This window comes from Cherax quadricarinatus, chromosome 8 (genome assembly GCF_038502225.1).
Source record: "Cherax quadricarinatus isolate ZL_2023a chromosome 8, ASM3850222v1, whole genome shotgun sequence".
NCBI lineage: Eukaryota > Metazoa > Arthropoda > Malacostraca > Decapoda > Parastacidae > Cherax > Cherax quadricarinatus.
In genome coordinates, this window is record NC_091299.1 from 33,489,850 (window position 1) to 33,515,522 (window position 25,673).

General features: G+C 42.2%; 1 protein-coding gene across 1 annotated transcript in view; it reads left to right on the forward strand.

Annotated features, from left to right (window-relative positions):
- Positions 1-25,673, forward strand: part of LOC128685500 (GTPase-activating Rap/Ran-GAP domain-like protein 3) — a 123,546-nt gene that overhangs the window by 13,478 nt on the left and 84,395 nt on the right. Inside the window, exon 4 of the mRNA XM_070082738.1 lies at positions 14,790-14,888. Coding sequence (XP_069938839.1) covers positions 14,790-14,888 — 99 coding nt within the window. The remainder of the gene's footprint in view (positions 1-14,789; positions 14,889-25,673) is intronic.

The following is a 25,673-nucleotide window of genomic DNA, read 5'->3' on the forward strand; positions in this document are numbered from 1 at the left end:
CTCTTCAGTGATCTCCAGATTATTTACGAGTGTTTCCTTATTTGACAAGACTAGGTCAAGCAAATTATTACCCCTGGTAGGCTCTGTTACACACTGCTTCAGAAAACAGTCCTGAACTGTTTCCATAAAGTCACTGGACTCTAGATTACCTGTCAAAGAATTCCAGTCAATTTGACTAAAGTTAAAGTCCCCTACTATGACTATGTTATTGTGTCTAGAAGCCCTAACAATTTCGTCCCAAAGAAGTCTCCCTCTATCGTGATCCAAGCCTGGAGGTCGGTATATTACACCTAGAATTAGTTTTTCTTGACCTTCTACAAACTCTACCCAAACAGATTCTGTTACTGTTCCATCTATTTTTATACCTGTTTTTATGCAACAGTTAATATTTTCTCGAACATATAATGCAACTCCTCCCCCCTTCCCATTACATCTATCCACATGGAAAAGCTTAAGCCATTGAATATTACACTCAGCAATCATATCCCGACTCTTTAAATCATACCACGTTTCAGTTAATGCAATAACATCAAAGTTCCCAGCACATGCTACCAAGTGTAGTTCATTAATCTTATTTCTTGCACTTTGACTGTTAGTGTAAAATACCATCATATGTTTTTTCTTCTGCACATTTTTCCTATTCATCTTTTTTACACAATTTCTGAAATTATCATTTCCCAGAGTTACTCCATGACAGTTACTATTAATAATCTTAATATCAGAGCATAAGTCAATATATCCATACTCATTATTTATCATTTCTAAACCCATACCTCTAACTAATCCTAGTTTAAAATCCTAACAACCCCTTCAACTGAGCTAGCAAGAAAACCCACACCTGCCCTGGATAAGTGAACCCCATCCCTGGCATACATGTCATTTTGGCCATAGAAGTTGTCCCAGTTGTCAATGAATGGTACTGCATTATCCTTACAGTGTTTATCCAGCCAACAATTAATACCAATTGCCCTGGACAACCATTCATTACCAACACCTCTTCTTGGCAAAATGCCACATATAACAGGGCGCCCCCCCCTTCTTCCTAATTATGTCTATTGCTGTCCTGAACCTTCTAACTAAATCCTCACTTCTACACTTGCCTACATCATTGCCTCCAGCACTGAGGCAGATAATAGGATTGAACCCATTACTGTTCATGATGTTGTCAAGCCGACATCCAGTGACTTTATCAATACAGATTCTTGGACATAATAAGAAAACAGAAGAACTATATACAAAAGATGAGGTAATGAGTCCCTCAGCCTTGGAGGTGGTGTTTAGAGCACCGTGGGTGTAGAGATTCTGAAGCACAGGCAAGGAGACTGGCGCTTATATAGGCGTCAGTGAATAAGGACGTATAGCAGACGAGGGCAGTCACTGGTAGGCGGGATTTCCCAGTGGAAGTAGGTCCTACCCAAATTGATGGGTTAGTTGCAGTATCCGTGAAGAAGGTCATGTAGATGTCCGCTGAACCAAGATTCCAAGATTATGTTACCCAAGTAATAGCTTTTATATCCTTTTACTCATGTACGAGTTAATTGCTCTATCATATTGCATTACTACTACTACTACAACTTATGTCACTACTACTACTACTACCACTAGTATTGCACCTCACTCTGAGCCTATATATACCCTCTGTGTCCATATACTGTTTGTAGCGGCTTGACAAAGCTCCTGGAGAGCGAAACGTTGCCACAATAAAATGTCACATTAGCTGCACTTGTGTCCTTTTACTTTGCATATTGTCGGTAATTCTACCAACATTATTACAACAAGATTCCATGATTATCTTGTCGGTATTGTATACCTGTCTTGCACAAGTCCAAGCTATCCTGGAGGGAGTCTTCCTAGTCAAGGGTAAGTCCTAGCCACCTAGCGGGATGTTGGGGATCCCGAGGTGAGTCTTCCTACCCACGGGGATGTTGCTGGTGGTGGAAGGTAAGTGCTCGTCGGATCTGAATGATTGCTGGGGAAGGGGGGGGGGTCTTGTGTAAGCATTTATGGAATCCTAGCAGGTTGTTGGGCTCCACATGTGAAATTTCTGTCACCTGGGTGGTTGTAAAGTAAAAGGACACAAGTGCAACTAATGTGACATTTTATTGTGGCAACGTTTCGCTCTCCAGGAGCTTTGTCAAGCCGTTACAAACAGTACATGGACACAGAGGGTATATATAGGCTCAGAGTGAGGTGCAGTACTAGTGGTAGTAGTAGTGATATAAGTAGTAGTATTAGTAGTAATACAATATGTTAGAACAATTAACTTGCATATGAGTAAAAGGATTCATGGAAATCTAAACACATGCAGTGTAATGTGATCCTTTATTGACAACGTTTCGCCCACACAGTGGGCTTTTTCAAGTCACAAACAGATGTACCTGGGGTGGAAGGTACAGGGGTATATATAGTCAGGTTCAGAATGCTGTGGTCAGGTGGAGAATGCTGCATCTGATGATGTACCGAGTGGGGTTATAGAGTCTAAAATCTTGGGTAGCTTGGAAGGGAGATTGGATAGAAGGATTCATAGCTCCTGGCCCCGCCTCTTCACTAGTCGCCACTAAGTTCACTCTATCTCTCCGCTCCATGAGCTTTATCATACATCTTTTTTGATGAGTTTGTATGTTTAAAAATTTGGGTTATCTATAACGATTTGGTCTGTAATTGCTGTCATGATCACATTGCACCATCAGTATTTGTGTCATCACATTATATTCAGCTCTCTCTCTCTCTCTCTCTCTCTCTCTCTCTCTCTCTCTCTCTCTCTCTCTCTCTCTCTCTCTCTCTCTCTCTCTCTCTCTCTCTCTCTCTCTCTCTCTCTCTCTCTCTCTCTCTCTCTCTCTCTCTCTCTCTCTCTCTCTCTCTCTCTCTTTCTCTATGTTATGAATCCAATTTTCTGCTCTACTTATTTTCTAAGTAATACAAATGTTCCTTTTGTGCTAGACGACACTCAAGAAAAACTAGAGTAATGTTTTTGTGAGAAAGATGAGAACAGAAGATTAGCAGTGAGGAGGAGGAGGAAGACGAGGAGGAGGAGGAGGAGGAAGACGAGGAGGAGGAGGAAGACGAGGAGGAGGAGGAGGAAGACGAGGAGGAGGAGGAGGAGGAAGACGAGGAGGAGGAGGAGGAGGAAGACGAGGAGGAGGAGGAAGACGAGGAGGAGGAGGAGGAAGACGAGGAGGAGGAGGAAGACGAGGAGGAGGAGGAGGAAGACGAGGAGGAGGAGGAGGAGGAAGACGAGGAGGAGGAGGAGGAGGAAGACGAGGAGGAGGAGGAAGACGAGGAGGAGGAGGAGGAGGAAGACGAGGAGGAGGAGGAAGACGAGGAGGAGGAGGAGGAAAAGGAAGACGAGGAGGAGGAGGAGGAGGAGGACGAGGAAGACGAGGAGGAGGACGAGGAGGAAGACGAGGAGGACGACGAGGAGGAAGACGAAGACGAGGAGGAGGAGGAAGACGAGGAGGAGGAGGAGGAGGAGGAAGACGAGGAGGAGAAGGAGGAGGAAGACGAAGAGGAGGAGGAGGAAGACGAGGAGGAGGAGGAGGACGAGGAGGAGGACAAGGATGAATACGAGGAGGAGGAGGAGGAGGAGGAAGACGAGGAGGAGGAAAACGACGCGGAGGAGGAGGAGGAAGACGAGGAGGAGGAGGAGGAAGACGAGGAGGAGGAGGAGGAGGAGGAGGAAGACGAGGAGGAGGAGGAGGAAGACGAGGAGGAGGAGGAGGAGGAGGAGGAAGACGATGAGGAGGAAGACGAGGAGGAGGAGGAGGAAGACGACGAGGAGGAGGAGGAGGAAGACGAGGAGGAGGAGGAGGAGGAGGAGGAGAAGGAAAAGGGGGAGGAGGAGGAGAAGAATTAGGAAAAAGGGAGAAGAAAGAGGAGGAGGAAGAGAAGAAGAAGAGGAGGAGTAGGAGTAAAGATCGGGAGAGGAGAGAGATTAGGGTGAGAATCTGGAGGAGGTGGTGGAGGAGGAGGAGGAGAAACAGGAAAGAGAGAAGGAGGATGAGGAGAGAGAAAGATGATTAAAGGACAGGAGAGTTAAGAAGGAGGGAAACGAGAAGAGGGGAGAGGAGGAGAAGAGAGATGAAGGGAAAGGAGAAGGTAGAGGACAAGAGAGGAATAGGAAGACAGTGAAGAAACAGTCAATTTACAAAAGGCTATTTAAAATAAGAGACATTGCAATAAATAACTGAAAAAAGTGAACGAGAAAAGAGTAGAGGATAAAGTATGGAAGTGAAGGAGAGAAGAGAAACGAAGGACAGAAGGAAATACAGAAAAGACTAAATGTAAAAAAGATGAAAACAAAACGAGGAAGGATGTAGAAGGAAGTGAGAGAGGACAAGAAGATAGTAAGGGAGACAAGAAGATAGTGAGAGAGGACAAGAAGATAGTGAGAGAGGACAAGAAGATAGTGAGAGATGACAAGAAGATAGTGAGAGAGGACAAGAAGATAGTGAGAGAGAAGGTAGTGAGAGAGGACAAGAAGATAGTGAGAGAGAAGGTAGTGAGAGAGGACAAGAAGATAGTGAGAGATGACAAGAAGATAGTGAGAGATGACAAGAAGATAGTGAGAGATGACAAGAAGATAGTGAGAGATGACAAGAAGATAGTGAGAGATGACAAGAAGATAGTGAGAGATGACAAGAAGATAGTGAGAGATGACAAGAAGATAGTGAGAGAGAAGGTAGTGAGAGAGGACAAGAAGATAGTGAGAGAGAAGATAGTGAGAGAGGACAAGAAGATAGTGAGAGATGACAAGAAGATAGTGAGAGAGGACAAGAAGATAGTGAGAGAGAAGGTAGTGAGAGAGGACAAGAAGATAGTGAGAGAGAAGGTAGTGAGAGAGGACAAGAAGATAGTGAGAGATGACAAGAAGATAGTGAGAGATGACAAGAAGATAGTGAGAGATGACAAGAAGATAGTGAGAGATGACAAGAAGATAGTGAGAGATGACAAGAAGATAGTGAGAGATGACAAGAAGATAGTGAGAGAGAAGGTAGTGAGAGAGGACAAGAAGATAGTGAGAGAGAAGGTAGTGAGAGAGGACAAGAAGATAGTGAGAGACGACAAGAAGATAGTGAGAGAGGACAAGAAGATAGTGAGAGATGACAAGAAGATAGTGAGAGATGACAAGAAGATAGTGAGAGATGACAAGAAGATAGTGAGAGAGAAGGTAGTGAGAGAGGACAAGAAGATAGTGAGAGAGAAGGTAGTGAGAGAGGACAAGAAGATAGTGAGAGAGGACAAGAAGATAGTGAGAGATGACAAGAAGATAGTGAGAGAGAAGGTAGTGAGAGAGGACAAGAAGATAGTGAGAGAGAAGGTAGTGAGAGAGGACAAGAAGATAGTGAGAGAGGACAAGAAGATAGTGAGAGATGACAAGAAGATAGTGAGAGAGAAGGTAGTGAGAGAGGACAAGAAGATAGTGAGAGAGAAGGTAGTGAGAGAGGACAAGAAGATAGTGAGAGAGGACAAGAAGATAGTGAGAGAGGACAAGAAGATAGTGAGAGAGGACAAGAAGATAGTGAGAGAGGACAAGAAGATAGTGAGAGAGAAGATAGTGAGAGAGGACAAGAAGATAGTGAGAGAGGACAAGAGGATAGTGAGAGAGGACAAGAAGATAGTGAGAGAGGACAAGAAGATAGTGAGAGAGGACAAGAAGATAGTGAGAGAGGACAAGAAGATAGTGAGAGAGGACAAGAAGATAGTGAGAGAGAAAAAGATAGTGAGAGAGGACAAGAAGATAGTGAGAGAGAAGGTAGTGAGAGAGGACAAGATAGTAAGAGAGAAAAAGATAGTGAGAGAGGACAAGAAGATAGTGAGAGAGAAGGTAGTGAGAGAGGACAAGAAGATAGTGAGAGAGGACAAGAAGATAGTGAGAGAGGACAAGAAGATAGTGAAAGAGGACAAGAAGATAGTGAGGGAGGACAAAAAGAGAGTGAGAGAGGACAAGAAGATAGTGAGATAGGACAATAAGATAGTGAGGGAGGGCAAGAAGATAGTGAGAGGGAAAGAAGGTAGTGAAAGAGAACAAGAAGATAGTGAGAGAGGACAAGAAGATAGTGAGTGTGGACAAGAAGATAGTGAGAGAGGACAAGAGAATACTGAGGGAGAACAAAATAGTGAGAGAGGACAAGACGATAGTGATGGAGGACAAAAAGATAGTGAGAGAGGACAAGTAGATAGTGAGAGAAGACAAGATAGTGCGAAAGGACAAGAAGATAGCGAGAGAGGACAAGAAGATAGGGAGGACAAGATGATAGAGAGGACATGAAAATAGTGAGGGAGGACAAGAGAGTGAGAGTGGACAAGAAGATTGTGAGAGAGGACAAGAAGATGGTGAGGGAGGACAACAAGATAGTGAGGGAGGACAGAAAGATAATGGGGAGGACAAGAAGATAGTGAGAGAGGACAAGAAAATGGTGAGGGAGGACAAGATAGTGAGAGAGGACAAGAAGATAGTGAGAGAGGACAAGAAAATAGTGAGAGAGGACAAGATAGTGAGAGAGGACAAGAAGATAGTGAGGGAGGACAAGAAGATAGTGAGGGAGGAGAAGAAAACAGTGAGGGAGGAGAAGAAAATAGTGAGGGAGGACAAGGAAATAGTGAGGGAGCACTAGAAAATAGTGATATTGGAGGATAAGAATATAATGAAGGTGAAAAAGGAGTGGAGAGGTGAAGATAAGTAGAGAGGAAGAGAAGAGAGAGTTGGGAGGAAGGAGAGAATAATGAATACTTTAGTACTATGAAAAACAATGAAAGAAACACATAATAAATAAATGAAACAAATGGGATGATAGGAACAGTGTATATACACTGAGTGGTGTATCTTCCAGTGTATATACACTGAGTGGTGTATCTTCCAGTGTATATACACTGAGTGGTGTATCTTCCAGTGTATATACACTGAGTGGTGTATCTTCCAGTGTATATACACTGAGTGGTGTATCTTCCAGTGTATATACACTGAGTGGTGTATCTTCCAGTGTATATACACTGAGTGGTGTATCTTCCAGTGTATATACACTGAGTGGTGTATCTTCCAGTGTATATACACTGAGTGGTGTATCTTCCAGTGTATATACACTGAGTGGTGTATCTTCCAGTGTATATACACTGAGTGGTGTATCCTCCAGTGTATATACACTGAGTGGTGTATCTTCCAGTGTATATACACTGAGAGGTGTATCCTTCCAGTGTATATACACTGAGTGGTGTATCTTCCAGTGTATATACACTGAGTGGTGTATCTTCCAGTGTATATACACTGAGTGGTGTATCCTCCAGTGTATATACACTGAGTGGTGTATCTTCCAGTGTATATACACTGAGTGGTGTATCTTCCAGTGTATATACACTGAGTGGTGTATCTTCCAGTGTATATACACTGAGTGGTGTATCTTCCAGTGTATATACACTGAGTGGTGTATCTTCCAGTGTATATACACTGAGTGGTGTATCTTCCAGTGTATATACACTGAGTGGTGTATCTTCCAGTGTATATACACTGAGTGGTGTATCCTCCAGTGTATATACACTGAGTGGTGTATCTTCCAGTGTATATACACTGAGTGGTGTATCTTCCAGTGTATATACACTGAGTGGTGTATCTTCCAGTGTATATACACTGAGTGGTGTATCTTCCAGTGTATATACACTGAGTGGTGTATCTTCCAGTGTATATACACTGAGTGGTGTATCTTCCAGTGTATATACACTGAGTGGTGTATCTTCCAGTGTATATACACTGAGTGGTGTATCTTCCAGTGTATATACACTGAGTGGTGTATCTTCCAGTGTATATACACTGAGTGGTGTATCTTCCAGTGTATATACACTGAGTGGTGTATCTTCCAGTGTATATACACTGAGTGGTGTATCTTCCAGTGTATATACACTGAGTGGTGTATCTTCCAGTGTATATACACTGAGTGGTGTATCTTCCAGTGTATATACACTGAGTGGTGTATCTTCCAGTGTATATACACTGAGTGGTGTATCTTCCAGTGTATATACACTGAGTGGTGTATCTTCCAGTGTATATACACTGAGTGGTGTATCTTCCAGTGTATATACACTGAGTGGTGTATCTTCCAGTGTATATACACTGAGTGGTGTATCTTCCAGTGTATATACACTGAGTGGTGTATCTTCCAGTGTATATACACTGAGTGGTGTATCTTCCAGTGTATATACACTGAGTGGTGTATCTTCCAGTGTATATACACTGAGTGGTGTATCTTCCAGTGTATATACACTGAGTGGTGTATCTTCCAGTGTATATACACTGAGTGGTGTATCTTCCAGTGTATATACACTGAGTGGTGTATCTTCCAGTGTATATACACTGAGTGGTGTATCTTCCAGTGTATATACACTGAGTGGTGTATCTTCCAGTGTATATACACTGAGTGGTGTATCTTCCAGTGTATATACACTGAGTGGTGTATCTTCCAGTGTATATACACTGAGTGGTGTATCTTCCAGTGTATATACACTGAGTGGTGTATCTTCCAGTGTATATACACTGAGTGGTGTATCTTCCAGTGTATATACACTGAGTGGTGTATCTTCCAGTGTATATACACTGAGTGGTGTATCTTCCAGTGTATATACACTGAGTGGTGTATCTTCCAGTGTATATACACTGAGTGGTGTATCTTCCAGTGTATATAAAGTGCGTGGTGTAGCTTCCAGTGTATATACACTGAGTGGTGTATCCTTCCAGTGTATATACACTGAGTGGTGTATCTTCCAGTGTATATACACTGAGTGGTGTATCGTCCAGTGTATATACACTGAGTGGTGTATCTTCCAGTGTATATACACTGAGTGGTGTATCTTCCAGTGTATATACACTGAGTGGTGTATCTTCCAGTGTATATACACTGAGTGGTGTATCTTCCAGTGTATATACACTGAGTGGTGTATCTTCCAGTGTATATACACTGAGTGGTGTATCTTCCAGTGTATATACACTGAGTGGTGTATCTTCCAGTGTATATACACTGAGTGGTGTATCTTCCAGTGTATATACACTGAGTGGTGTATCTTCCAGTGTATATACACTGAGTGGTGTATCTTCCAGTGTATATACACTGAGTGGTGTATCTTCCAGTGTATATACACTGAGTGGTGTATCTTCCAGTGTATATACACTGAGTGGTGTATCTTCCAGTGTATATACACTGAGTGGTGTATCCTTCCAGTGTATATACACTGAGTGGTGTATCTGAGTGTGTATTCCAGTGTATATACACTGAGTGGTGTATCTTCCAGTGTATATACACTGAGTGGTGTATCTTCCAGTGTATATACACTGAGTGGTGTATCTTCCAGTGTATATACACTGAGTGGTGTATCTTCCAGTGTATATACACTGAGTGGTGTATCTTCCAGTGTATATACACTGAGTGGTGTATCCAGTGTATATACACAGTGGTGTGTGTATATACACTGAGTGGTGTATCTTCCAGTGTATATACACTGAGTGGTGTATCTTCCAGTGTATATACACTGAGTGGTGTATCTTCCAGTGTATATACACTGAGTGGTGTATCTTCCAGTGTATATACACTGAGTGGTGTATCTTCCAGTGTATATACACTGAGTGGTGTATCTTCCAGTGTATATACACTGAGTGGTGTATCTTCCAGTGTATATACACTGAGTGGTGTATCTTCCAGTGTATATACACTGAGTGGTGTATCTTCCAGTGTATATACACTGAGTGGTGTATCTTCCAGTGTATATACACTGAGTGGTGTATCTTCCAGTGTATATACACTGAGTGGTGTATCTTCCAGTGTATATACACTGAGTGGTGTATCTTCCAGTGTATATACACTGAGTGGTGTATCTTCCAGTGTATATACACTGAGTGGTGTATCTTCCAGTGTATATACACTGAGTGGTGTATCTTCCAGTGTATATACACTGAGTGGTGTATCTTCCAGTGTATATACACTGAGTGGTGTATCCTTCCAGTGTATATACACTGAGTGGTGTATCTTCCAGTGTATATACACTGAGTGGTGTATCTTCCAGTGTATATACACTGAGTGGTGTATCTTCCAGTGTATATACACTGAGTGGTGTATCTTCCAGTGTATATACACTGAGTGGTGTATCTTCCAGTGTATATACACTGAGTGGTGTATCTTCCAGTGTATATACACTGAGTGGTGTATCTTCCAGTGTATATACACTGAGTGGTGTATCTTCCAGTGTATATATGATACACAGTGTATATACACTGAGTGGTGTATCTTCCAGTGTATATACACTGAGTGGTGTATCTTCCAGTGTATATACACTGAGTGGTGTATCTTCCAGTGTATATACACTGAGTGGTGTATCTTCCAGTGTATATACACTGAGTGGTGTATCTTCCAGTGTATATACACTGAGTGGTGTATCTTCCAGTGTATATACACTGAGTGGTGTATCTTCCAGTGTATATACACTGAGTGGTGTATCTTCCAGTGTATATACACTGAGTGGTGTATCTTCCAGTGTATATACACTGAGTGGTGTATCTTCCAGTGTATATACACTGAGTGGTGTATCTTCCAGTGTATATACACTGAGTGGTGTATCTTCCAGTGTATATACACTGAGTGGTGTATCTTCCAGTGTATATACACTGAGTGGTGTATCTTCCAGTGTATATACACTGAGTGGTGTATCTTCCAGTGTATATACACTGAGTGGTGTATCTTCCAGTGTATATACACTGAGTGGTGTATCTTCCAGTGTATATACACTGAGTGGTGTATCTTCCAGTGTATATACACTGAGTGGTGTATCTTCCAGTGTATATACACTGAGTGGTGTATCTTCCAGTGTATATACACTGAGTGGTGTATCTTCCAGTGTATATACACTGAGTGGTGTATCTTCCAGTGTATATACACTGAGTGGTGTATCTTCCAGTGTATATACACTGAGTGGTGTATCTTCCAGTGTATATACACTGAGTGGTGTATCTTCCAGTGTATATACACTGAGTGGTGTATCTTCCAGTGTATATACACTGAGTGGTGTATCTTCCAGTGTATATACACTGAGTGGTGTATCTTCCAGTGTATATACACTGAGTGGTGTATCTTCCAGTGTATATACACTGAGTGGTGTATCTTCCAGTGTATATACACTGAGTGGTGTATCTTCCAGTGTATATACACTGAGTGGTGTATCTTCCAGTGTATATACACTGAGTGGTGTATCTTCCAGTGTATATACACTGAGTGGTGTATCTTCCAGTGTATATACACTGAGTGGTGTATCTTCCAGTGTATATACACTGAGTGGTGTATCTTCCAGTGTATATACACTGAGTGGTGTATCTTCCAGTGTATATACACTGAGTGGTGTATCTTCCAGTGTATATACACTGAGTGGTGTATCTTCCAGTGTATATACACTGAGTGGTGTATCTTCCAGTGTATATACACTGAGTGGTGTATCTTCCAGTGTATATACACTGAGTGGTGTATCTTCCAGTGTATATACACTGAGTGGTGTATCTTCCAGTGTATATACACTGAGTGGTGTATCTTCCAGTGTATATACACTGAGTGGTGTATCTTCCAGTGTATATACACTGAGTGGTGTATCTTCCAGTGTATATACACTGAGTGGTGTATCTTCCAGTGTATATACACTGAGTGGTGTATCTTCCAGTGTATATACACTGAGTGGTGTATCTTCCAGTGTATATACACTGAGTGGTGTATCTTCCAGTGTATATACACTGAGTGGTGTATCTTCCAGTGTATATACACTGAGTGGTGTATCTTCCAGTGTATATACACTGAGTGGTGTATCTTCCAGTGTATATACACTGAGTGGTGTATCTTCCAGTGTATATACACTGAGTGGTGTATCTTCCAGTGTATATACACTGAGTGGTGTATCTTCCAGTGTATATACACTGAGTGGTGTATCTTCCAGTGTATATACACTGAGTGGTGTATCTTCCAGTGTATATACACTGAGTGGTGTATCTTCCAGTGTATATACACTGAGTGGTGTATCTTCCAGTGTATATACACTGAGTGGTGTATCTTCCAGTGTATATACACTGAGTGGTGTATCTTCCAGTGTATATACACTGAGTGGTGTATCTTCCAGTGTATATACACTGAGTGGTGTATCTTCCAGTGTATATACACTGAGTGGTGTATCCTCCAGTGTATATACACTGAGTGGTGTATCCTCCAGTGTATATACACTGAGTGGTGTATCCTCCAGTGTATATACACTGAGTGGTGTATCCTCCAGTGTATATACACTGAGTGGTGTATCCTCCAGTGTATATACACTGAGTGGTGTATCCTCCAGTGTATATACACTGAGTGGTGTATCTTCCAGTGTATATACACTGAGTGGTGTATCCTCCAGTGTATATACACTGAGTGGTGTATCCTCCAGTGTATATACACTGAGTGGTGTATCTTCCAGTGTATATACACTGAGTGGTGTATCCTCCAGTGTATATACACTGAGTGGTGTATCCTCCAGTGTATATACACTGAGTGGTGTATCCTCCAGTGTATATACACTGAGTGGTGTATCTTCCAGTGTATATACACTGAGTGGTGTATCCTCCAGTGTATATACACTGAGTGGTGTATCCTCCAGTGTATATACACTGAGTGGTGTATCCTCCAGTGTATATACACTGAGTGGTGTATCTTCCAATGTATATACACTGAGTGGTGTATCCTCCAGTGTATATACACTGAGTGGTGTATCCTCCAGTGTATATACACTGAGTGGTGTATCTTCCAGTGTATATACACTGAGTGGTGTATCTTCCAGTGTATATACACTGAGTGGTGTATCTTCCAGTGTATATACACTGAGTGGTGTATCCTCCAGTGTATATACACTGAGTGGTGTATCTTCCAGTGTATATACACTGAGTGGTGTATCCTCCAGTGTATATACACTGAGTGGTGTATCTTCCAGTGTATATACACTGAGTGGTGTATCTTCCAGTGTATATACACTGAGTGGTGTATTTTCCAGTGTACATACACTGAGTGGTGTATCTTCCAGTGTATATACACTGAGTGGTGTATCTTCCAGTGTATATACACTGAGTGGTATATCTTCCAGTGTATATACACTGAGTGGTGTATCTTCCAGTGTATATACACTAAGTGGTGTATCTTCCAGTGTATATACACTGAGTGGTGTATCTTCCAGTGTATATACACTGAGTGGTGTATCTTCCAGAGTATATACACTGAGTGGTGTATCTTCCAGTGTATATACACTGAGTGGTGTATCTTCCAGTGTGTATACATGAGTGGTATTTGTCTTCCAGTGTATATACACGAGTGGTATGTATATTCCGGTGTATATACACTGAGTGGTATGTATATTCCGGTGTATGTACACTGAGTGGTATGTATATTCCAGTATTATTCACTGTGTGGTGTGTATTTTTTCAGAGTAGATGCGTTGAGAGTTTAATCCTTATTTAAAGTATTAAAGTGTTGTTGAGTGATGTTGAAGAGGAAACATGCAGACTTACTGACCCCCTTCGTGTAGTAGATAAGATTTAAACCTAATAAAGCGTGCAGATGCAGCTCAGTGTGTCGTCCAAACAACCAATGATGAGACTGAGTGACAATTACTTCTGTTTTTACTATTATTAAAATTAGATACGGTGGATTTTGTAGCTTTTCCTATCTATGTAAACTCGCTCATAAATCTCTTTATTCTCTACAGAGTGTTTCTTCTGCAAATGCAGTTGAAAAAAATTGAATCCAAATTTGAACAGCCTCGTATTATGAACGTTTGTTCACGTGCTGTTCAGTGTTGGATGAACATTTTCAATCACATTTACGAGTTACTTGTTGTGCAAGACAGGTATACAAGACAGGTATACAAGATGAAAGTTAAGACACTTGTGCAACATCTGGTTATCTTTATTGTAAACGTTTCGCCATCCAGTGGCTTTATCAATACAAATTCTTGGACATAATTAGAAAACGGAAGAACACCACCTCCAAGGCTGAGGGACTGATTACTTCATCTTTTGTATATAGTTCTTCCGTTTTCTAATTATGTCCAAGAATTTGTATTGATAAAGCCACTGGATGGCGAAACGTTTACAATAAAGATAACCAGATGTTGCACAAGTGTCTTAACTTTCATCTTGTCGGTATTGTATACCAGTCTTGCACAACTTGTCAGGCACCGCAACATCATGGTATCTTGATTCAGAGGACATCTACATGACCTTCTTCACGACTTCTACAACTAACCCATCAATTTGGGAAGGACCTACTTCCACTGGGGAATCCCGCCTACCAGTGACTATGCCCTCGTCTGCTACACGTCTCGTATCACTGACGCCTATATAAGCACCAGTCTCCTTACCTGTGCTTCAATAATATATAACAATGGTTATAAATGACCATAATTTTTAAAGGGGTGGACCGGTAAGCCAGCGGACGGCCTCGGTCAGATGACCAAAAGCTCCAAAGGCGGGTCATCATCTGACTAAGACCCGCGTCAGGAAACATTTGTCCTGTTTCCTGACGAACCTTACCTAACCTAACCTTACCTGTGCTTCAGAATATCTACAACCACAGTATTGTAAACACCACCTCCAAGGCTGAGGGACTGATTACCTCATCTTTTGTATATAGTTCTTCCGTTTTCTAATTATGTCCAAGAATTTGTATTGATAAAGCCACTGGATGGCGAAACGTTTACAATAAAGATACCCAGATGTTGCGCAAGTGTCTTAACGAGTTACTTGTTCTCCCTGACAGAGGGCGTGGCGCACCGTCTCATTTTTGACAAGAGTGTCCAAGTCAAACAACTGAGCGTCGTCGAGGCCCACGGTATCCTCCTCCTCAGGGCTGATAAAGGTGTTGTGTCTCATTTAAACTGTTTCATTTCAGGAAATGTCACACGTATTTTACAATACATTTCATAGTTATTTAAGGCTGGGCATTTTCTGTAACTACAAGTCATTTTCACTTATCATTTGCATAACCTTGATTAAGTATTACTTTTGTGAAAAATGTTACTCCATTCATTTGATAAAATTAATAGGGATTAGATTCTTAGTGTAGAGGAGGGTTGTGGTGGATGGGTAAGCCAGTGGAATGTCTCGATCAGATGGCCAAAAGCTGCAGTGACTGGTCATCATGTGACTAAGACCCGCGTCAGGAAACACTTGTCCTGTTTCCTGATGAATTTTACCTAACATATGTTTCCTAGTTGAAAAGAGGAACATTATTTTTTCTATATATGTGTGTGTGTGTGTAATTATGAATGGTTCTTTTCAGTTTACTTTATAAACAGAAAAGTACCACGAACGCATGTAGTATCACGAACACAAGTACTATCAAACTATCACGAACACAAGTACTATCAAACTATCACGAACACAAGTACTATCGGAGTATCACGGACACAAGTACTATCAGAGTATCACGGACACAAGTACTATCGGAGTATCACGGACACAAGTACTATCGGAGTATCACGGACACAAGTACTATCGGAGTATCACGGACACAAGTACTATCGGAGTATCACGGACACAAGTACTATCAGAGTATCACGGACACAAGTACTATCGGAGTATCACGGACACAAGTACTATCAAAGGGTTGCAGTGTCAGGTGACTAAACACAGTCAGGGAGGAATCAATAACGGACACAGTACATACAGTAGAATAAGTTTTGGTTTAGCATATATTCCCACCCCATGAATATATATACATAAATATATACAACCATGTACAGAGTTCAGGGACAAGTTAAACCTAATATTGAACAGTATGAGAACACTCTCTGTTAAAGCTATAGGAACCCCATAGCTGTATTATGGTGTTAGCAAGTCAGAGGCAGGAAGGCGGTCTGGCAGTATGGGCTGCTGTTGCTAGCAGCGAAATGACCTCACATGACAGCCAAGCCTCTGTGAAACGTCAGACGACAGCCTCAGCACCTAGCCAGCACCCAGGATAGTGCACTCATCCTGGCAAGTAACAACTAACCGTGCTCCAGGCTGGCTGGGTTGACAGGCAGGATAGTAGCTTCCTGGTATACGTCGAATTCAGGATGAAGGTTCCTTAACTGACCGCTAAATGAGTTGTTCCTGTCAGAAACACCTGGTTAATGGCACTCGGCACACAGCAAGGAAGGAATAAAGTGATCCTTCTCTTTTTTTTTTTTCAGATATTCATTTTCAATAACCTCCATAAAGTCAAAGATAAAACAAACTGGTTTAAAAACTGTACACATGTGTAACACAAAGCTTGTTTTTGTAATTGAATATGTGTTAAAAAACATTATAATTTATGCTTGTATGATTAAAGATGAAGCGGATGTGACAGTATAAGCCAGGGGAAGGCCTCGATCAGATGACTAAAAGCTCCAGCTGTGAGTCATCATATGACTAAAACCGGCGTCAGGAAACACTTGTCCTGTTTCCTGACGCGGGTCAGGAAACAGGACAAGTATCAGCATGATGCTCTACACACGCTTCTCTATCAGATATAATACAAATGGAAGAAATCACAATAAACGCGTAATTACAAATATGTAAAAATACCACAGTGATAATGGGAAATAAAACCTGAGCGCTGTTATGTAGTTACATGTATTATATCTTCCTCTGAAGATATATCTGTGTAAGCTTATGAGAGTGATTATGTTCGTTTTTTATTTACACTGCGATATTTTTGCATAAAAAAAATTAAAGATTCATATTAATAGATGACTTAAGATTATAAATAGCATGTATTAAAAAAAAAGATACGAAGAATTGCACTTGGAAGATGATTGAGAATGATACATGATCTTTCCCCCGTGTGTTAGACTTGAATGATTACTTAGATACAACAGCAAGGCAGCCAGAAGACTTAAGAATGTCATCAGATGTCTATGGCATCTACAAAGTGTAGATGGAGAATCCAGTGGTAGTGGTAACTACCAGGAAACCGGGAGGAGATGAGGGGCGTTGCTTGACTATGTAGTAACTGTTGGTAGTGGTATGGCTCTCTCACTTACCTTCTTACACTGCCTAAGTCAACCTCAACATTCACTCACCCTCTTATACTGCCTGAGTCAACCTCAACGTTCACTCACCCTCTTATACTGCCTGAGTCAACCACAACCTTCACTCACCCCTGTTAACACTGCCTGAGTCAACCACACCCTTCACTCGCCTCTGTTAACACTGCCTGAGTCAACCACACCCTTCACTCGCCTCTGTTAACACTGCGTGAGTCAACCACAACCTTCAGTCACCCCTGTTAACACTGCCTGAGTCAACCACACCCTTCACTCGCCTCTGTTAACACTGCATGAGTCAACCACAACCTTCACTCACCTCTGTTAACACTGCCTGAGTCAACCACAACCTTCACTCACCTCTGTTAACACTGCCTGAGTCAACCACAACCTTCACTCACCTCTGTTAACACTGCCTGAGTCAACCACACCCTTCACTCGCCTCTGTTAACACTGCATGAGTCAACCACAACCTTCACTCACCTCTGTTAACACTGCCTGAGTCAACCACAACCTTCACTCACCCCTGTTAACACTGCCTGAGTCAACCACAACCTTCACTCACCTCTGTTAACGCTGCATGAGTCAACCACAACCTTCACTCACCCCTGTTAACACTACCTGAGTCAACCACAACCTTCACTCACCTCTGTTAACACTGCCTGAGTCAACCACAACCTTCACTCACCTATGTTAACACTGCATGAGTCAAACACATACACTCACCCCTGTTAACAGTGCCCGAGTCAACCACAACCTTCACTCATCCCTGTTAACACTGCCTGAGTCAACCACAACCTTCACTCACCTCTGTTAACACTGCATGAGTCAACCACAACCTTCACTCACCCCTGTTAACAGTGCCCGAGTCAACCACAACCTTCAGTCACCCCTGTTAACACTGCCTGAGTCAACCACAACCTTCACTCACCCCTGTTAACACTGCGTGAGTCATCCACAACCTTCACTCACCCCTGTTAACATTGCATGAGTCAACCACAACCTTCACTCACCCCTGTTAACACTGCCTGAGCCAACCACAACCTTCACTCACCTCTGTTAACACTGCCTGAGTCAACCACAACCTTCACTCTCCCCTGTTAACACTGCCTGAGTCAACCACAACCTTCACTCACCTCTGTCAACACTGCCTGAGTCAACCACAACCTTCACTCACCCCTGTTAACACTGCATGAGTCAACCACAACCTTCACTCACCTCTGTTAACACTGCCTGAGTCAACCACAACCTTCACTCTCCCCTGTTAACACTACATGAGTCAACCACAACCTTCACTCACCCCTGTTAACACTGCCTGAGTCAACCACAACCTTCACTCTCCCCTGTTAACACTACATGAGTCAACCACAACCTTCACTCACCTCTGTTAACACTGCCTGAGTCAACCACAACCTTCACTCACCTCTGTTAACACTGCCTGAGTCAACCACAACCTTCACTCACCTCTGTTAACACTGCCTGAGTCAACCACAACCTTCACTCACCTCTGTTAACACTGCCTGAGTCAACCACAACCTTCACTCACCTCTGTTAACACTGCCTGAGTCAACCACAACCTTCACTCACCTCTGTTAATACTGCCTGAGTCAACCACAACCTTCAAGTTTCTTAATCTGTCTCCTGTATAGTTTCCCGTTTGGTTTTATATATATATACATGTACTCTCCTCGTGTTTTAAATTTCCAGGGTGTTTTTTCCCTCACGTGTTTTATGTTTACCTCGTGTTTTTTCCCCTTCACGTGTTTTTGTTTCCTGCTCAATCTCTTTTTTTTTCCCGCGTGTTTTGCATTTCCCGCCAGTTGCGTCACTAACTGACACTCATCAACAAACGTTCCCGCGTTTTTAATGGGATTTTTGAAGGATGAAAGAGGGATTTACTCCTGGTCTACTGGATGTTGCGAGGGCGTTGTGCCAGGATTACTGTGACGGCGGTGGGAATTTATTCAAGGGATTTTTGTTGTCACGCTTGACCGGGATTAACAATGGCTGGGAATGGATGTTTTAGCAATGAATGTCTTTGTTTAGCAACATGATGGCGATTTTTACTTATTGGGGAAGGAAGGGATTCTGTGTTATCTTTTTAGAAATATGTGTTGTCATTTTAGGATTGTGTGTTATCGTTTTAGGACTTTGTGTTATCGTTTTAGGATTTGGTGTTATCATTTTCGAATTTTATGTTTTTTTTTATATTTTTACGTTAATATTTTAGGATTTTGTTATCATTTTTTGGATTTATGTTATTTTAAGATTTTGTTATCATTTTAGGATTTTGTTATCATTTTAGGATTTTGTTATCATTTTAAGATTTTGTTATCGTTTTAGGATTTTCTTATCATTTTAGGATTTTGTTATTTTAAGATTTTGTTATAGTTTTAGGGTTTTGTTATCATTTTAGGATTTTGTTATCATTTTAGGATTTTATTATCATTTTAGGATTTTGTTATCATTTTAGGATTTTGTTATCATGTTAGGAGTTTGTTATTTTATGATTTTGTTATCATTTTAGGAATTTGTTATCATTTTAAGATTTTGTTATAATTTTAAGATTTTGTTATCGTTTTAGGATTTTGTCATCATTTTAAGATTTTGTTATCATTTCAGGATTTTGTTATCATTTTAAGATTTTGTTATCATTTTAGGATTTTGTTATAATTTTAGGATTTTGTTATCATTTCAGGATTTTGTTATCATTTCAGGATTTTGTTATCATTTCAGGATTTTGTTATCATTTTAAGATTTTGTTATCATTTTAAGATTTTGTTATCATTTTAGGATTTTGTTATCATTTTAGGATTTTGTTATATCAGGATTTTGTTATCATTTTAAGATTTTGTTATCATTTTAGGATTTTGTTATCATTTCAGGATTTTGTTATCATTTCAGGATTTTGTTATCATTTCAGGATTTTGTTATCATTTTAAGATTTTGTTATCATTTTAAGATTTTGTTATCATTTCAGGATTTTGTTATCATTTCATGATTTTGTTATCATTTCATGATTTTGTTATCATTTCAGGATTTTGTTATCATTTCAGGATTTTGTTATCATTTCATGATTTTGTTTTCATTTCATGATTTTGTTATCATTTCAGGATTTTGTTATCATTTCAGGATTTTGTTATCATTTCAGGATTTTGTTTTCATTTCAGGATTTTGTTATCATTTCAGGATTTTGTTGTCATTTCAGGATTTTGTTATCATTTCAGGATTTTGTTATCATTTTAGGATTTTGTTATCATTTTAGGATTTTGTTATCATTTTAGGATTGCAGTGAAGGTGAACAGTGATTTTTTAAGGAAACTTAAATTGAATTTTCAGTGTGATGATTAATTTGTCTATTAGGATGGTAGTTATGATGGTGGTTGTATGGTGGTGATGGTGGTTGTATGGTGGTGATGGTGGTTGTATGGTGGTGATAGTGGTTGTATGGTGGTGATGGTGGTTGTATGGTAGTGATGGTGGTTGTATGGTGGTGATGGTGGTTGTATGGTGGTGATGGTGGTTGTATGGTGGTGATGGTAGTTGTATGGTGGTGATGGTGGTTGTATGGTGGTGATGGTGGTTGTATGGTGGTGATGGTGGTTGTATGGTGGTGATGGTGGTTGTATGGTGGTGATGGTGGTTGTATGGTGGTGATGGTGGTTGTATGGTGGTGATGGTGGTTGTATGGTGGTGATGGTGGTTGTATGGTGGTGATGGTGGTTGTATGGTGGTGATGGTGGTTGTATGGCGGTGATGGTGGTTGTATGTTGGTGATGGTGGTTGTATGGTTGTGATGGTGGTTGTATGGTTGTGATGGTGGTTGTATGGTGGTGATGGTGGTTGTATGTTGGTGATGGTGGTTGTATGGTTGTGATGGTGGTTGTATGGTGGTCATGGTGGTTGTATGGTGGTGATGGTGGTTGTATGGTGGTGATGGTGGTTGTATGGTGGTGATGGTGGTTGTATGGTGGTGATGGTGGTTGTATGGTGGTGATGGTGGTTGTATGGTGGTGATGGTGGTTGTATGGTGGTGATAGTGGTTGTATGGTGGTGATGGTAGTTGTATGGTAGTGATGGTGGTTGTATGGTGGTGATGGTGGTTGTATGGTGGTGATGGTGGTTGTATGGTGGTGATGGTAGTTGTATGGTGGTGATGGTGGTTGTATGGTGGTGATGGTGGTTGTATGGTGGTGATGGTGGTTGTATGGTGGTGATGGTGGTTGTATGGTGGTGATGGTGGTTGTATGGTGGTGATGGTGGTTGTATGGTGGTGATGGTGGTTGTATGGCGGTGATGGTGGTTGTATGGTGGTGATGGTGGTTGTATGGTGGTGATGGTGGTTGTATGGTGGTGATGGTGTTTGTATGGTGGTGATGGTGGTTGTATGTTGGTGATGGTGGTTGTATGGTTGTGATGGTGGTTGTATGGTGGTGATGGTGGTTGTATGGTGGTGATGGTGGTTGTATGGTGGTGATGGTGGTTGTATGGTGGTGATGGTGGTTGTATGGTGGTGATGGTGGTTGTATGGTGGTGATGGTGGTTGTATGGTTGTGATGGTGGTTGTATGGTGGTGATGGTGGTTGTATGGTGGTGATGGTGGTTGTATAATGGTGATGGTGGTTGTATGGCGGTGATGGGGGTTGTATGGTGGTGATGGTGGTTGTATGGTGGCGATGGTGGTTGTATGGTGGTGATGGTGGTTGTATGGTGGTGATGGTGGTTGTATGGTGGTGATGGTGGTTGTATGGTTGTGATGGTGGTTGTATGGTGGTGATGGTGGTTGTATGGTGGTGATGGTGGTTGTATGGTGGTGATGGTGGTTGTATGGCGGTGATGGGGGTTGTATGGTGGTGATGGTGGTTGTATGGTGGCGATGGTGGTTGTATGGTGGTGATGGTGGTTGTATGGTGGTGATGGTGGTTGTATGGTGGTGATGGTGGTTGTATGGCTGTGATGGTGGTTGTATGGTGGTGATGGTGGTTGTATGTTTTCGATGGTGGTTGTATGGTGGTGATGGTGGTTGCATGGTGGTGATGATGGTTGTATGTTTGTGATGGTGGTTGTATGGTGGTGATGGTGGTTGTATGGTGGTGATGGTGGTTGTATGGTGGTGATGGTGGTTGTATGGTGGTAATGGTGGTTGTATGTTTGTGATGTTGGTTGCATGGTGGTGATGGTGGTTGTATGGTAGTGATGGTGGTTGAATGGTGGTGATGGTGGTTGTATGGTGGTGATGGTGGTTGTATGGGGGTGATGGTGGTAGTATGGTGGTGATGGTGGTTGTATGGTGGTGATGGTGGTTATATGGTGATCTTGGATGTATGATGGTTGTATGGTGGTGATGGTGGTTGTATTCTGATGATGTTGGTAGTATGATGATGATGTTGGTTGTATGGTGATGATGTTGGTTGTATGGTGATGGTGGTTGTATGCTGATGATGATGTTGGTTGTATGGTGGTGATGGTGGTAGTAGCTATGATTGTGGTTGTATGGTGGTGATGGTGGTGATGGTGGTTGTTTGGTGGTGATGGTGGTTGTATGGTGGTTGTATGGTGATGATGTTGGTTGTATGGTGGTTGTGTGGTGATGGTGTTGGTTGTATGGTGGTGATGGTGGTTGTATGGTGATGATGTTGGTTGTGTGGTGGTGATGGTGGTTGTATGGTGGTGGTGGTGGTGGTGGTGGTGGTGGTGGTGGTGGTGGTGGTAGTAGTAGTTATGATGGTGGTTGTATGGTGGTGATGGTGGTTGTATGATGGTGATAGTGGTTGTATGATGGTGATGGTGGTAGTAGTTATGATGGTGGTAGTATGGTGGTGATGGTGGTAGTGGTTATGATGGTGGTTGTATGGTGGTGATGATGGTTGTATGGTGGTGATGGTGGTTGTATGGTGGTGGTGGCGGTGGTAGTAGTTATGATGGTGGTTGTATGGTGGTGATGGTGGTTGTATGATGGTGATGATGGTTGTATGGTGGTGATGGTGGTAGTAGTTATGATGGTGGTAGTACGGTGGTGATGGTGGTAGTATTTATGATGGTGGTTGTATGGTGGTGATGGTGGTTGTATGGTGGTGGTGGTTCTAGTAGTTATGATGGTGTTGTATGGTGGTGATGGTGGTTGTATGCTGGTGGTGGTTGTATGGTGGTGATGGTGGTTGTATAGTGGTGATGGTGGTAGTAGTAATGATGGTGGTTGTACGGTGGTGATGGTGGTTGTGTGGTGGTGGTGGTGGTGGTGGTGGTGGTGGTAGTAGTTATGATGGTGGATGTATTGTGGTGGCAGTGATAGTTATAATGGTGGTCGTATGGTGGTGATGGTGATGCTAGTTACGATGGTGGCTGTATGGTGGTGGTGATGGTAGTTATGATGGTGGTGTATGGTGGTAGTGTTGGTAATAGTTATGATGGTGGTTGTATGGTGGTGATAGTGATGATAGTTGCGATGTTGGTTGTATGGTGGTAATGGTGATGGTAATTATCATGGTGGTTGTATGGTGGTGGTGGTAGTTAGGATGGTGGTAGTTATGGTGGTTATGATTGTTGTACTGTGGTGATGGTGGTGGTAGTTATGATGGTGATGGTGGTTGTACGGTGGAGGTGGTGGTTGGCATGGCAATGGTAGTAATGGTTATAAGTTTGCTGGTAACAGTGAAGGATGGTGTGTGGTAGTGATGGTAACAGTGAAGGATGGTGTGAGGTAGTGATGGTAACAGTGAAGGATGGTGTGTGGTAGTGATGGTAACAGTGAAGGATGGTGTGTGGTAGTGATGGTAACAGTGAAGGATGGTGTGTGGTAGTGATGGTAACAGTGAAGGATGGTGTGTGGTAGTGATGGTAACAGTGAAGGATGGTGTGTGGTAGTGATGGTAACAGTGAAGGATGGTGTGTGGTAGTGATGGTAACAATGAAGGATGGTGTGTGGTAGTGATGGTAACAATGAAGGATGATGTGTGGTAGTGATGGTAACAGTGAAGGATGGTGTGTGGTAGTGATGGTAACAGTGAAGGATGGTGTGTGGTAGTGATGGTAACAGTGAAGGATGGTGTGTGGTAGTGATGGTAACAGTGAAGGATGGTGTGTGGTAGTGATGGTAACAGTGAAGGATGGTGTGTGGTAGTGATGGTAACAATGAAGGATGGTGTGTGGTAGTGATGGTAACAATGAAGGATGGTGTATGGTAGTGATGGTAACAGTGAAGGATGGTGTGTGGTAGTGATGGTAACAGTGAAGGATGGTGTGTGGTAGTGATGGTAACAAGGAAGGATGATGTGTGGTAGTGATGGTAACAATGAAGGATGGTGTGAGGTAGTGATGGTAACAATGAAGGATGGTGTGTGGTAGTGATGGTAACAGTGAAGGATGGTGTGTGGTAGTGATGGTAACAGTGAAGGATGGTGTGTGGTAGTGATGGTAACAGTGAAGGATGGTGTGTGGTAGTGATGGTAACAGTGAAGGATGGTGTGTGGTAGTGATGGTAACAGTGAAGGATGGTGTGTGGTAGTGATGGTAACAGTGAAGGATGGTGTGTGGTAGTGATGGTAACAAGGAAGGATGATGTGTGGTAGTGATGGTAACAATGAAGGATGGTGTGAGGTAGTGATGGTAACAATGAAGGATGGTGTGTGGTAGTGATGGTAACAGTGAAGGATGGTGTGTGGTAGTGATGGTAACAGTGAAGGATGGTGTGTGGTAGTGATGGTAACAATGAAGGATGGTGTGAGGTAGTGATGGTAACAGTGAATTATGGTGTGTGGTAGTGATGGTAACAGTGAAGGATGGTGTGTGGTAGTGATGGTAACAGTGAAGGATGGTGTGTGGTAGTGATGGTAACAATGAAGGATGGTGTGAGGTAGTGATGGTAACAATGAAGGATGGTGTGTGGTAGTGATGGTAACAGTGAAGGATGGTGTGTGGTAGTGATGGTAACAGTGAAGGATGGTGTGTGGTAGTGATGGTAACAGTGAAGGAGGTAAGGATGGTGTGTGGTAGTGATGGTAACAGTGAAAGATGGAGTGTGGTAGTGATGGTAACAGTGAAGGATGATTTGTGGTAATGATGGTAACAGTGAAGGATGGTGTGTGGTAGTGATGGTAACAGTGAAGGATGGTGTGTGGTAGTGATGGTAACAGTGAAGGAGGGAAGGATGGTGTGTGGTAGTGATGGTAACAGTGAAGGATGGTGTGTGGTAGTGATGGTAACAGTGAAGGATGGTGTGTGGTAGTGATGGTAACAGTGAAGGATGGTGTGTGGTAGTGATGGTAACAGTGAAGGATGGTGTGTGGTAGTGATGGTAACAGTGAAGGATGGTGTGTGGTAGTGATGGTAACAGTGAAGGATGGTGTGTGGTAGTGATGGTAACAGTGAAGGATGGTGTGTGGTAGTGATGGTAACAGTGAAGGATGGTGTGTGGTAGTGATGGTAACAGTGAAGGATGGTGTGTGGTAGTGATGGTAACAGTGAAGGATGGTGTGTGGTAGTGATGGTAACAGTGAAGGATGGTGTGTGGTAGTGATGGTAACAGTGAAGGATGGTGTGTGGTAGTGATGGTAACAGTGAAGGATGGTGTGTGGTAGTGATGGTAAGAGTGAAGGATGGAAGTATGGTGAGTGGTAGTGATGGTAACAGTG